Here is a 15,033-nt window from a genome sequence, read left to right on the forward strand (position 1 = left end):
CTATCACATGGAACCCCTCATAGCCCAGAGTGCCACCTGCCTCCCTTATAGCATATTCACATTCAGGAAGAATACCTTTCTCTCTTGCCTTGACAGCAGAGCCATACTGTGAGGTGGAGGCCTGGTGCTGGGTGCCAGTCCATGGAACTTAAGCCTCGCTAATACACACAGGGCCTTTTGTCCAGGGTGGTGCTGCCCAAGTGTAGCTGGGCCTGTGTGCTCTGGGGCCAGCACAGCATGCGGCTGTTTCCCTCAGCCACACAACCTTTGTCTTGCCAGCTATCCTGGCTGCCACCGGTAAAGATCACATAGGCGGAGGCTGTCAGGAAGCTGGGGACACCCTAGCTTTCCAAAGCCTGTAAAATGCATCTGCCTGTGAGCAGCTTTCCCCAGCTCGAAGAGACTGGAGTACTTTCCTACAGCCCATGGCTGTAGGACCTGTGGCCTACTTGTTTGTCATTTGTGGAAACCTATAGGGCAGCTGTACCAAAACTGCAATGGAGCAACAGAGCAGATGTTCAGAGGACGGACACCAGCAGAACTCCTAATATAAGAGTAGGCGTGACTAGACCAGCATGCACGGGGTGATGACTCTCAGCAAAGTCCTTGTCATTCAAGCCTGAAGATCTAAGTTTGATTACCATAATTCATGTTTTTGTTGCTATTCTTGTTTCTTTTTCTTCTAAAAGCTGGGTGTGGAAACACGTGTAATCCTAGTGCTGGGGAGACTAGCCTAGCATGTTTGGTGAGCTGAAGACCAGTGAGAGACTATGTCTCAAAAACAAGGTGAGTGATTGACCTCTGGCCAGCACATACATGAGCATCTAGAAGCACCCATGCATCTGCACGCACACAAGACTATACAACACACACACACACACACACACACACACACACACACGAGAGAGAGAGAGAGAGAGAGAGAGAGAGAGAGAGAGAGAGAGAGAGAAACAAAAAATAGCACAGCTAAAATTTATTGAGTATTGGCCTGGCACTGGGCACCTTCATCACTAGGCAGTGGGTCCTATTCTTTAACTCTGTTGCACAAACAGGAAGCTGAGGGCAGGAGGTGTTACATGGTTTGCCTGCAGCACGCGCTGGTCAGTGACTGATCTGGAGCAGGAGGCCCACCTGGGCTGTTAGTGATGGCGTGACTTGTCTGATGGGCACGTCCCAAGCAGCCATGTTTATTCTCTTCATACTTGGATTTCACCCAGGCTGGGGTTTCTTGGGGATCCCCAAAGCCGGAAACTGTATGTACTAGGGGGTGATTCTGGGGCTTCTTGGGTTAAGGACACCATGGAGTGCTGATCACCACACAGGGAGCCGAGAGAGTCCAGGAAGAGCTTTCTGAAGGAGGAAGATACGGCGTTGTAGAGGACTGGGGTCACGGCCGAGCTGACATAGAAGAGCGTGTTGGTCACCATGTAGAAATAGTGATAGAAATCATAGAGCGCGCTGGAAGGGAAACCCAGGAGTCTGGTTAGAGGCGGCCACCTCCTCACAGTGCTGGCAAATCCCCTCCAAAGTGCCAGGTGAGCAAGGAAGTTCTTTCTGTTGACAGGGCACAATGGAAATAGTACAAATTTCTATTGCTGCCTTTCCTGATGCATTCCAGCCTCTGTGGCTGGCTGTGATTACTGATCACCTAGATAGCAGATGGTCGCCCTGACAACAGATGCTATCTGCCTAGGTCAGTGAGATGCCGGGAGCCCTGTGCTTCTTGGTCAAGGAGGTACGGCTTCACTAAGAAAGGAAGCTTTGTTTTATTGTTTTCCAGTCGCCTTGCTCCATGTGACGGAGATTCTCTGCACTGGTGAGGGCTTGGCATATGCTCCCATATGCACATGTGTATGAGGGGTACTGGTTGCTCCTGGGGAAGAGGTGTCTGTGGACACAGCTAGGTCATTATAGGATCTCTACTCTGTTGGGTGTTTGGCTTCCGTTTGATGGTCACAGGCATAGTGACATCCAAAAGAGTCTCATGTAGCTCAGGCTAGCCTTCAACTTTCTATGTAGCCAAGGATAACCTTGAACTTCTGATCCTCCTGCATCCACTCCACAAATGCTGGGATACAGATGTGCACCACCATACCCAGCTTATGTGATGCTGGCGATCAAACATGGGGTTTCGTGCACACTAGGCAAGCACTGTACCAATTGAGCTATATTTCCAGCCCATAAGTGTTCTCTCCTCTCATGGTAATAACAGAGGGTTCGCAGCCTGTTCTCCACGTGGTCTTTACTGGTTCATGGAACCAAGTTAAGTCTTTAATAATGTGGCTGTCCTCTCCCTCTCTGGGCTGAAGGCTTTGGTCTATTCTGGTGGCAAGATGCTAATATCCCTGACTTCTTCCTATGAGGCCTGTCATACCCATGGCCTTACCAGGGCAGGGTGGTTTGTAGAGAATGCCCGGATCCTGCCAGGCATGACACATGCCTCTTATCCCAGTTCTTAAAAATCTGAGGCAGGAGGACTGCCATGCTTGGCTACAAAGAGAGTACTAAGCCAACTGAGGCAATACAACAAGACTTAGTCTCCAAACAAACAAACAAGAAAACCCACAATGCCTTGTTCCCCACCTATAGCTGGAAGATTTTGAGAGTGTAGCCTGAGCAGGAGCAGACAGACTACAGGCCAAAGATCCAGAAAGCCTGGCAGCTGTGGCACTGTTGTCTGGCTCCAGCCCAGCCCAGCCCAACAGTGTCTTCTCAGGGGCCAGAGCGTCACAACACACTTACTCGGTCCATCCGTCATCAGGGATGTAGCAGTACATGAGCCTGCGGGCATGGTACGGCAGCCAGCAGATGACATACACAGCCACAATGGCTCCTGCAGGACAGTGGGAGGGAGGGAGGGAGGGAGGGAGGGAGAGAGAGAGAGAGAGAGAGAGAGAGAGAGAGAGAGAGAGAGAGAGAAAAGCAGACAGAAAGCAAATATGTCCTCAGTTACATCAGGGAAGATGTACCCAAGGTGACAACAACAGCAATTCCTGTGGCCTCTTCCCAGAGCCAAAGGATGGAAAGAGAAATGTAAGGTTATTGGATAGGAACCTGCCCTGTCCCTGGACACAACATGAATCTTCCATTGGCTACTGAAACCACACTCTCAACGTAGGGTTAGATATTTCCACCTGGCTGGCTGCATGGGCAGCATAATACAAATGCCTTTTGTGCTCTGCAAAGGGCTCCCCGGTACTCTTCCCTTTCCTTCTGGATGGCTGGTGGTACCATCATCAGGCCACAAGCCAGAATCTTCTTAGTTTTCTATCTTTCCACATCTTGCCTTTTAATGGGTTCTTCCCCATTAACTGTCCACTCTTTTCCTTCCTTGTCTCCACTGCTGCCACCTTATGAAACTCCTGTCTCTTTCCCATGGACTCTGACAACCTTCCCTCTGCCACCATGAGCAGTCACCCACATATAACCCAGGGTGGCCCCTGCAGCGGTAGCACTAACTGGTACCCTGGTAGAAATGAAGATTGCCATCCGCCCAGGACCTCTTGGGTTGGAATCTCATGGCTGGATCCTGAACTCTGGCTTTTACCGTGTCCTGGAGCATTGCCATGCACTCTGAAGTTTGAGAACATTTTTTGGCCCATACACTAAAGAGCTGTGAAGGCAACAGCTCTAGATGTCGGCTCTTGGAACTTCTGCCCAGCAGCCACAGAGCGAGCCCTGATACCTTCCTGTGCTGATTTTGTGTGGCTTGTCACATCACAGTGCACTTAGCTCTTGCGTCTTTTCCCACAAGACCCTGATGTTGCAGAGAGCACAGATCTGTCTCATCGGATCCTCCCAGACTTCAGCTAGTGCCCAGATTGCAACTAGGGCATGATGGGCACTTGCAGAGACCTGTTTTCCTGTCCCTTTAAAAGTGTCTCTTACAAGGCCAGATTGTCCCAGATCCTTACAAAGGCAAGCAAGTAAACAGATCAGTGTTCTGAGTGGGAGAGGGGAGAGCTAGAGGAATGTGGGATTTGGGGACCCAGCCAGTCTGAGAGCCCACAATTGCCAGACTACAGTCCTTCACTGTTGCTACTCTTGGCCTTCTCACACAGTGCAACTTTCTGAAACAGAGCCAAGGCGCTGTCTGTCTGGGTATGCTACTGCCTGGGCATGCCACTGCCTAGGCAGATATGTACTTTCATGCATAGAATTCCAGTTCTTTCTTTTAACTATCTCACTGTGCTTTGGAGAGAAAGCTATGGATGGGTGTACAGCTCCCCTGAGATACAAGGAAGAAGGAGGTGCAGGGAGGGCCAATAGCTTGCCACAGTCATCCAGCCAGGAACTGATGGAAACACCCCTGGTACCTGAGCTCCTCTCCCTCAGGGAATTGTGGAAGAGGACTTAACTGAGAACCTGGGCGCTGTGCTGGAGGCTTCGGATCTGGCTGGCATCCTTGTGTCTCACCAGGCTGGCTTGGACCCCCAGGGAGAGGGTCTTTCTCCATGCGATGAAACCCAGGAGGCCTTCCTCACTCAGGAGCTCCAGGCGGCTGGGGATGGAGCTGACTTGGGCAGAAGCTGATGGTACCTGGGAGTAGAGGGCCATCAGGTGGTTGACAGTCACGCCGTTCAGGAAAGCAGTGAGTGCCAAGGGGAGCAGGAAGGATACCAGCACGTTCACCTGTGAAGGTAATTCTGGGTGTTATGGGGGCAGTACCAAAGGCCCATGGCTCGGGCCATCAGGTTTGCTCTGTACTCAGAATCTGCATCAGCGGAACAGGGGGACCGGAGGCCTGGAAAGGAAAGCTAAGGACCTGTGATGCTACAATGCAAGCTCAAGGTCACAGAGCAGCCATACTTCCTATGGGCAGGCGTTGGAAACACTTTCCAAGGAGAGACAGCACTGGAGGCTCAACCTCCTCAGCCCACTTTCTTCTCAGCCCTGGACACAGGACACTGAGTGCCACAGCCTGCTTTGTAGTCTTTATATTCAAACAGTGTCTTTAAATGGCTCCCACTGAGCTGGACATGGTGGCACACGCCTTTAATCCCAGCACTCGGGAGGCAGAGGCAGGCGGATTGCTGTGAGTTCGAGGCCAGCCTGGTCTACAGAGTGAGTCCAGGATAGCCAAGGCTACACAGAGAAACCCTGTCTTGAAAAATTAAAAAAAAATAAATAAAAAATAAATAAATGGCTCCCACTGGCTAGACAACTTCATTTTTAAAACCACAGCCCATGGGCTGGAGAGATAGTTCAGTGGTGAAGAGCACCAGAGTTCTGTTCCCAGCACCATGTTGGGTAGCACATAACAGCCTGTAATTCCAAGTCAGGGAATCTGTTGCCTTTTTTTAGCCTCTACAGGCACCTGCATTCATGTGGACATACCCATATACCCAGACATATACACACAATTAAAACTAAAATGAATTTTTTTTTTTAAAGAATTACAGTCTGCTATCACAGCCTCAGAGGTTAGGGGATGGCCCTGGAGGCTGCAGTAAAGTGTTAGCTCTGGGGACACCTCTCAGACTACCCAGCAAGAGCAGGGACAGTATACAGAACCTTGTGGCCAAAGGGAGCCCCTGCCAGAGCTGGGGCACCATGGGGCCCAAGTGAAGTGAGGTCCTCTGGACACAGGACCCAGGGCAAAGGCAGCAGAGGGTGGCTTGTGTGTACTTGCTCCCCACTCATTCTCTCAGTGATCATCCTGGAGGCCACATGGGCAGCTCCTGCAGGCTATAGGTGTTATTCACATGCTTATGGGGGGACTTCATGAGGAGGCCAAGAGGGAGAAAGGGGAAAGGTTGCATGGAGCCATGCCATCGGGTGGCCTAGGTTAAGTGCTTCAGTGGGAAGGCAAACTGGAGATCAGTTCTCTGGAGCATAAGTGGTGAAGGAAAGTGGGGGGAACGTGGACTGAGGACCTGCTGTGCTGGGTTCCTGGCATTCTCACGGGGTCACATTTAATTACTCTCATGATACCAGTGCCATGCTTTTAGCATTCAGGCAAAACGAGCATGTGAACAACACCCACCAACAGGGGTTCTGTGTTCAAAGAACAGGAAAAGGGCCTCCTGGGAGCCAGCAAACCTGGAATTCTGACTCAAGGTCCTGCTTCTCCTGCTCACCATCCTTGTCCTGAATCCTCTAAACTGAAGTTTCTTCTTGTGCTTCCATTACTTGAAACAGAGTCCTGACTAGAACCCTTAGCTTCCTCTCCCTCCCTCCCTCCCTCCTTTCTTCCCTCCCTTCCAGATAATGGCTGGACTCTCATTCTGGAAAAGGGCAAACTCCTTCTTAAAGCAAATCCATTACAAAAACCAAACAAACAAAAGCTGTTGCTAGACATTTGATCCCCTTACCCCCAGCTAGGGATAAGGCAGCCCTGTAGAGCATGCTTAAACATGGGCACACTTGGCCCTTCCCATGGGGTCCCCTGATTCCTCTTGGTGAATAGGCAGGTGGGTAGACAAAGTACCTCTGGGTAGGTCCTAGACTCCTCTCTCCCTGTCCACATAACCCAACGGGCACATACAGGATGGCTGGCACAGAGGAAGAGAAGGAGGGAGCTTTATCTCAGGGCCTGCAACCTTGTACTGTGGCAGGAGAATAGGGTGGGGAGAGAGAGGTATCAGGATTAACAGGGGAGCAACCAATGACAGAGAAAGGCTGGTGACCCTCAGCAATGGCTACACACAAGGAACAGAGCATGCAATAGGAAAAGCTCATGAGGCTGGGCATGGTGGCACATGCCTTTAATCCTAGCACTGGGGAGGCAGAGGCAGGCGGACTGCTGTGAGGTTAAGACCAACCTGGTCTACAAAGCAAGTCCAGGACAGCCAAGGCTACATAGAGAAACCCTGTCTCGAAAAACCAAAAAAGGAAAAAAAGAAAAGAAAAAAAAACCAAGAAAAAAAAAAGAAAGAAAGAAAGAAGAAGAAAAGAAAAGAAAAAGGTCATGAATTACAAATGTGGGAGAAGGCAGGTGCTATGTAAACAACCCGTGAAAGGACAACGCCATTCTACCCTCCTGCCTCAGAGAGAGAGAGAGAGAGAGACAGAGAGAGAGAGAGAGAGAGAGAGAGAGAGAGAGCGCCCTTGAGCTTTTAACAGTTCCCTCCTCTTCTGATCTCTGTCCACTTCAATTGTGGGAAAGCTTTTCTTCCCTGATAAACCATTCTGTCCCTACCACTGCATGTGTAGCCCCTAGTCAGATTCTTTGTTCTGGGACACAAGGACTTGAAAATCTCAGCGGTTCCCTCCAGACCCCAGTCCACACCTGGCCAGGAATTCGGTGCAGAAAGATATGATGGCCCAGTCATCTCTGCAGCCCCCTAATCCCACGGATGTCCTGATGCACTGGCCAGCGTGCCTCTCTGCACTTCCGTGCGCTCATCCTCCCGCATTCTCTCTGTGCTCATGGGTAGTGAAGGGATGCTGGTTGCACCCTGCTTTGGTCCTTTGGATTTCTGGGAAGGAACCCTGGGTGGGTGGATGGGGGGCTGCTTTAGTTTCTTTCACTACTCCAGTGTGTGTGTGTGATACCTAGGACCACTGTCCACTTGAGCAGTGTCAGCCCAAACTCAAAGGGCCCTGGGTTGCAGAACGGCTGGAAACCTGAGCCTTGGAAAGGTGAGACTTGTTTTCAAAAAAGGCACCGCAAAGCTGCAAAGTGCTGGGAGTGTGTCACATGCTGGGGTGGGGGTGGGGCAGGGGAGAAGAGGAGAGGCCTTGGGAGCAAGGCTTTCAGACAGAGGCGGAAATATAGCTCATTTCCAGGGTTAAGAAGAGTTAAAGGGGTGGAGCAAAGAAAGACTTGACCTAAATGCCAGAGAGGGGCCAGGCAGAACTAAGGAGGGAAAAGCAGGTGAGACTAAATGGGCAAGGAGGGTCCAGGAAGTGATGCCAGAAACCCCATCAGCCCCTAGAAGACAGGTGAGAGACACGCCCCCTTTGACTTCTAGGAGACCCATTCAAGAGCTAGATAGTTGGAATGGCATAAGTACAGAGTCTAATGGAACATGACTCTGCATTTTTCACAGGCCCTCCTTTGCCCGCCCCCAGACAAGGTTTCTCTCTATAGCCTTGACTATCCTAGGCTTGCTTTGTAGACTAGGCTGGCCTCGAACTCACAGCTATCTGCCTGCCTTTGCCTCCCAAGTGCTGGGATTAAGTGTGTGTTGGGGACCGAAGGAGGAGGGCGGTCAGAGGACAACTTTAGGGAGTAAGTTTCCCTTCCACTGTGGGTTCCCCCCCCCCTTACCTGGATGAAAACCTGGAGCGTGGCGCGGCTCACTAGCACCGTGCACACAAGCGAGGCGGGCTCAGGCTTCCCGTCGGCACTCTCCACCTCGTGCTTCTGTCCCATGATCATCGCCATGGGCAGGGCAAGGCCCAGAGAGGTGACCCAGACCAATGCCAGCAGGCGGCGGGTGCGGCGCGGGGTGAGCAAGCGGCGGGCGCGCAGCGGCTGGCACACAGCCAGACAGCGCTCGGCGCTCAGGCTGGCTACGCTCAGCACCGTGGCGTAGGCGCACAGCTCGCGCACGAAGTAGTAGCCACGACAGCCCAGATCTCCGAAGACCCAGGGGTAGTGGGACCACACGAAGTTGTAAAGCTCCATGGGCACGCTGACCAGCAGCAGCAGCAGCGCCGACAGCGCCAGGCTGAGCACGTGGTAGCGCAGGCGCCCATGGCGCCCGGTCCGCGCCTTCAGCACCACGTGCACGGACAGCGCATTGCCCGCTGTGCCCAGCGCGAAGATGAGCGAATAGAGCGCAGTGAACAGCACCTTGGCCCAGAGCCGTGTGTCCACGCCCAACCGCGCATCCAGGCTCAGCCCTGAGCTGGGGCTGGGCCTCGGGAGCCACAGGCTGCTGGTCTCCATCACTGTCTCGTGGTGGCCTGTGCTCCCTCCCTCTCACTGCCCAGAGCCTGGGCTAGTTGCCCGGTGAGCCAGCACCACCTCCTTTCAGGGAACCTCCAAAGCCGAGAAGACACGCCCCTGGAGGGAGTTACTGAGCAAGATCAGTCTTCCGATCACTCTTCCATTCAGCTCAGTCCAGAAAAGCACGTGTTAGTGGAAAGGGGGCGAGGATTCTTTGGGGTTCACCTGGACAGCATCACTGGTAAGCTGTATGACCCGTGGGCAAACTTTTAAAGCCCTTTGTGCCCCCTTCTTTGCTTTTCAACAGTGAAATACTACCCATGCTGCAGAATTTCTCCGAGAATCAAATGAGTTCATTGGCATGCAGATGCTCAAGCTAAGGTACAGACAGACAGGCATGGGACTTGAACTTTGCAACAGTCTCCCTCTCTCATCTGTGTGCTGTCATTTCTGTGAGGAGTCTGGTGAAGAGATGGCTTGGGATGGCTTTGCCAGGCTCCAGCAACTTTGGCAACCTAATTGCTCTCATTAACGGGGCTGTCTCTGCTGCAGTAACAACCTCTAGATGGTGGCCAGTGCGTGCGGCCTCCTGGTAGCAATACTGTCCCAGTCCTTTGAGGGTGTCACGCTCAGGGCAGAGGGAAGAAGGTGTGTTAAGCCTGTATAAGAACATTTTACCATGCTCATTTGCAGGCCCATGAAGAAACAACAACTTTGAAGCAGGAGGGCTTTCTATATAGCCCATCTTCCCATCCCAAGGAGGAGGAGGATAAGGTAGAATTGCTAAGAAATCAGAGCCAACATCTCTCTCTCTCTCTCTCTCTCTCTCTCTCTCTCTCTCTCTCTCTCTCTCTCTCTGTGTGTGTGTGTGTGTGTGTGTGTGTGTGTGTCTGTCTGTCTGTCTGTCTGTCTGTCTCTCCCTCCCCCATCCATCATAGGATAGGCATCTCTGGTTCACCTTGCCCTCTTTACCACGATTCTCTGCCTGCATAGACAAAAGAACTCACTGACCATGGTCTGAGTCTACGAGTCAAAACAAACCTTTCTTTCTACACCAGTTTTTTATTTGGTTGTTTTGGTTTTTGTTCAATATTTATTTTATTTTATGTGTCTAGGTATTTTTCCTGCATGTATGTCTGGGCACCACGTGCATGCCTTGTGCCTGCATAGGTCAGAAGAGGGCATTGAATTCCCTTGGAACTGGAGTTACAGATAGCTGTTTAGCTACCATGCAGGTTCTGGGATCTAACCCTCTTCAAGAACAAGTGCTGCTAACTGCAGAGCCATCACCCCAGGACCCTCTTCCTATGCAGTGTTTCTAAGCTACTTTGCCACAGGGACACAAGGCCAACCAGCGCAATCACATAGTGATATCACTTATTACCTCCAGCAACAGAAGCCCTGGAGTGGGATTCCAGTTCTCCACTCATCCCATTGGGAGCCCAGAAGTCATTCTGTCCTGAGTGCAAACATTCAATCAGAGTTCTTTTTTTAATATTTTATTAATTTATTCATATTACATCTCAATTGTTATCCCATCCCTTGTATCCTCCCATTCCTCCCTCCCTCCCGCTTTCCCCCTACACCCCTCCCCTATGACTGTGACTGAGAGGGACCTCCTCCCCTTGTATATGCTCATAGAGTATCAAGTCTCTTCTTGGTAGCCTGCTATCCTTCCTCTGAGTGCCACCAGGCCTCCCCTTCCAGGGGACATGGTCAAATATGGGGCACCAGAGTTCATGTGAAAGTCATACCCCACTCTCCACTCAACTGTGGAGAATGTCCTGTCCATTGGGTAGATCTGGGTAGGGGTTCAAAGTTTACTGCTTGTATTGTCCTTGGCTGGTGCCATAGTTTGAGCAGGACCCCTGGGCCCAGATCTGCCCATCATGTTCTTCTTGTATGTTTCTAAGACCCTTTGGGTCCCTCTATTTCCCCATTCTCCCATGCTTCTCCCACCTGCAGTCCCAATAGGATGTTCACTCTGTCCCACTTTCCTGGTAAGTGAAGACTTTCATGGGACATGCCCCTTGGGCTAGTGTCCAGATATAAGTGAGTATATACCATTTGACTCTTTCTACTTCTGGGTGAAGTCACTCATTGTGATCATTTCTAGTTTAATCCATTTGTCCACAAATTTTGGGAATTCCTTGTTTTTAATAGCTGAATAGTATTCCATAGTGCAAACGTACCACAGTTTCTTTATCCATTCTTCCACTGAGGGACACTTAGGCTGTTTCCACGTTCTGGCTATTATGAAAAAGGCCACTATGAACATGGTTAAGCATATGTCCCTGTTGTGTGGTAGAGCATTTTCTGGGTATATTCCAAGGAGTGGAATAGCTGAGTTGTGAGGAAGCCCTATTACCATTTTTCTGAGAAAGTGCCAGATAGATTTCCAAAGTGGTTGTACCAGTTTGCATTCCCACCAGCAATGAAGGAGTGTTCCTCTCTCCCCACATCCTCGCCAGCATGTAGTGTCACTTGAATTTTTGATCTTAGCCATGCTGATGGGTGTAAGATGGAATCTCAGAGTCGTTTTGATTTGCATTTCTCTGATGACTAACGACATTGAGCATTTAAGTATTTCTCAGCCATTTGATATTCCTCTATTGAGAAACCCCATTTCTTAATTGGGTTATTTGGCTTGGTGTTGTTTAATTTCTTGAGTTCTTTATATATTTTGGATGTTAGACCTTTGTCAGATGTAGGGTTGGTGAAGATCTTTTCCCAGTCCATAGGCTGTCACTTTGTTCTGTTGATAGTGTCTCCTGCCTTACAGAAGCTTCTCAGCCTCATGAGGTCCCATTGGTTAATTGTTGACCTTAAGGCCTGGAGTCTGGTGTTCTGTTCAGGAAGTTGTCTCCTGGTAACATCTGTTCTTAAGACAAAGAAACGAGGTCAAGAGTCAAGACACCAATGTCCGAGTTGGCGAGACAGAAATGCAGGTACGGAGAAGCACAACATTCCAGAGCAGAAACCGAAAACCAAAACTGTGACCTCTCCTTTCTGAAGCTGTAGCGTCTGTCAGGCACTTTGTCACAGCAATGCTGAAAGTCACCAATACATTGAACTTGCTCAGTTCAAACACAAGCACGTCTTGATGGGCTACTTACTGTAACTGCCTCTATTAAACAAGACAAACATTGCTTAACCCACCCACGCTGCCAACTAACTATACTTTTATTATAGAGACCTTTCTACTGACCCAGAGCAAACACTGCAGCTGTGTAAACATAACGCGTGAAATACTTCCGACTTATCTTATCAAAGCCATTCCCATGGGACCTATTAAGATGTCGGGCACTTGCTGATTCGTGCATCACTGTTTGCTCAAACATGCTTTGAATAGTTTAACTGTGTGTCAGTTTGGTGTTTTACAATGCCAAAAGTGACTTAAGTCTAGACCTCATCCCGAGAGGTCGCTGTGGTGGCTATGACGTGTGACATAGAAATCAGACCCTCCCTGGCACATTCTAAGTATGAAGTGAGGGGACTGGAATGTGAGAACTCAGCTGGAGTTACAGCCATTGTTTCCTGTGGATTTCCTCACCCTTCACCTGGAAAAACCCTAACTCCAAGGAAGCCGGTGAGACGGTATGTGTAAGGAGAGCATGTGGCTCCCAGAATGACCTCAGTAATGCCAGCCCCAAACTCTGGCCTTTCCTCTCAAAGGTCAGAAGAAGAAATCATTCTGGGATTGGGGAGAGGCCTTGGCCTTGGAAGGAGGCAAGCAGGAGAAGGGTGACATTGTGACAGCAAGTGCTCAGAGTGCTTGTGGGCGGCTCCCAGGTGTGGCTGCCAGAGCGAGGGTGGCATCCTGTGGGTTCTTGACAGCTGAGAGCTGCAAGGGACCTCACTCCAGGTCCTGATTTAAACACTGAGGGGAGCGGTGGAGAACTTCAGTTAGAGTCTCCGGCAACTGATGATATGCAAAATAAAACTGAGCTTTTAGGGCTGAGGACGTAGACCTGAGGTGTCCCAATGGAGGAGGGGACAGAGGCATGGACTCACAGGTAACAGCCCTCCTTGGCACATTCTAGTGTCACACAATGGGAGGTCTTGACCAACAAGCATGAGGGCTTCAATTTAATCTCCAAAGCCCATGTGAGAAAGCCAAATGTGACGGCACACACTTGAAATCCCAAGGGGACGGAGGCAGGAGAATCCCCAAGGCTTCGACATAGCCAGCCTAGCCTGCTTGAGGAGTGACACTAAAAGTTTTCTTCTGGCATACCCACACATACATACATGTGTACCATATACACATATGTACACACACACACATACACACACACACACATACACACACACACATACACACACACACACACACACACACACACACACACACACACACACACATTGTTTCTGCACCTGTACAACGGTCTCCCTGATGCTAACCTCAAAGCTCTGTAGTGAGCAAGAATTGTCATCATTTCCCAAGGGTCACAATGGACCAGGACCACATTGAGACCTTTCTGAGTATGGCCTCGAGTCTCCCCACAACGTCATGAAGGATTTGGGGGGGGCGCATACAGGGTTTTATTAAATTGCCCAGACTGGCCTTGGCTCACTGAAACTCAGGCTGGCTTTGAACTTGTGGCCCTCCTGCCTCAGTTTCTTAATTACCTCTGTATGCCACTGTACATGCATGGGAGGGTCTGTTTCATTCTTCTTTTCCCACATGGGAAAGCAAAGGCTACTGGAGGTGAACAGTCCCCCCAAGTCCTGTCAGCTGCTAGGGGGCAGAGTTAGATGAATTCTGGCCTGATTCCAGGTGTAGTTTCTCCCCAATGCTGAACCACTGCTGAGCTTAGCCCATGCTTCAGGTCTCATCCGTGGTCACGTCCCCATTCTTGGCACACTGACCAACCAGTGCATGCTCCCATCTGTCTGACCCAGCAGGGAGACACATGTCACCGAGCACTCCGCTGCTTTTAGCACACTGCCAATGTGTGTGAAAACTCCTGGGCTAGGCTTGCAGCTCCAGGTACAATGGCTAAGATGCAGCCCACTGGACCTTCCTCACAGTGCAGTGTGTTGAGCAACTGATACACATGTTACACGTGCGAGTGCTCTCATCAGACTGTAGGCCAGTGCCGAGCCTGATAGGTACAACGTCTCACAATCTTATCACCTGTCAGTCATGAGGTTCTTAAAATACCTTGACAGGGCAAATTAAAAATAGTAAGGGCAGTGGTGACCCAGATTGGTGGACATGTCCTGGGGAGTTGGCATTTTCTCCTTTGCCCTTAGAATCTTTCAGGGTATTCCGATGTGGGTACTAGTCCATGTCATACTGGGGGGGATGGTTGCCTGCTCTGAGCTGTGTACACCCATACCCCACCTCCTCCGACCAGGGTAAGAAAGGCCCAGGGTGTCCCTGCTGAGTGGTTAGTTTCAGAGCTCAATGGGTTGGGACAGACAGGCCCAGGGTGAAGTACAAATCTGATTTCATATATCCAATCCCTGCAAAACCAGCCTGAGGGCACAGTCTCTGAAGTCATCTGTCTTGCTTTGCTACTTTCTGCTTTGCCATTGAAGGCCAGCTCGTTCAAGCTCTTGTTTTCTGTGCATAAGCTTACAGGGGTGCTGTAAGAATCATACACTGTTGTGTATGGGTCCAAGGGGCGGAGCTGAAGATGGCAGAGAATGCCATAGCCTCTGGGCTGCATGAACATGAGGAGGGGTAAACACAGGGGAAACTGAGGTAGGCTGCAGCTTCCGGCACCTACTATCCTTTGGTGACTCTTTTTCTGACTTGGGTTCAAGAGTGCAATGGCCGCGTCATACTCAAAAGTCAGAGTTCCACACTGTGACCCCACTTGCTCTTGCTCTTATATTATTTCCCTTCATCCGTGATGTTTCATGGGTCTTAGAAAGGTTGATGTAGATGTCTTACTTGTGGATGGGCATTTAGCAGTCACCCATTCTTGTCACTCTGACCAGTTATGAGTCTCTGCATGTACCACTGGCCACTGTAAAGGGAAGCTTCTCCGCCCATAGCTGCTTGACTAGGCTTACAAGACCAGATGTGAATTCCTTGCTTCAAATCCTATCTGAAAGCAGTTGGTTAGCTCCGTAACGGTCAAGCCACTATACCTCAGTGGGCATATCTCACCTGGCCAACTTCATGTTTCATACAGAGTCCACAGCCAAGTACAACAGATTGATGGGTATTTTTTTCTCCC

General features: G+C 50.3%; 1 protein-coding gene across 4 annotated transcripts; it reads right to left on the reverse strand.

Annotated features, from left to right (window-relative positions):
* Nucleotides 1-958: 958 nt before the first annotated feature.
* NTSR2 (neurotensin receptor 2) lies at nucleotides 959-8,868 on the reverse strand. 4 transcript variants are annotated; one of them, XM_084792580.1, is made up of 4 exons: nucleotides 8,216-8,865; nucleotides 4,359-4,539; nucleotides 2,743-2,833; nucleotides 959-1,458 (listed from the first exon to the last, which is right to left on the reverse strand). In XM_084792580.1, the coding sequence occupies exons 1-4, from the start codon at nucleotides 8,837-8,839 to the stop codon at nucleotides 1,197-1,199; spliced, it is 1,158 nt and encodes a 385-aa protein (XP_084648706.1). In that variant the 5' UTR covers nucleotides 8,840-8,865; the 3' UTR covers nucleotides 959-1,196. The 4 variants fall into 4 exon arrangements, with proteins under 4 accessions (XP_084648706.1, XP_084648705.1, XP_084648708.1 ...); XM_084792579.1 differs by having other exon boundaries at nucleotides 4,359-4,632; nucleotides 8,216-8,863; XM_084792582.1 differs by lacking the exon at nucleotides 4,359-4,539 and adding an exon at nucleotides 4,540-4,632 and having other exon boundaries at nucleotides 1,292-1,458; nucleotides 8,216-8,868.
* Nucleotides 8,869-15,033: the final 6,165 nt, after the last annotated feature.

Source organism: Acomys minous, assembly GCF_964271855.1.
Source record: "Acomys minous genome assembly, chromosome: 8".
Classification (NCBI taxonomy): domain Eukaryota; kingdom Metazoa; phylum Chordata; class Mammalia; order Rodentia; family Muridae; genus Acomys; species Acomys minous.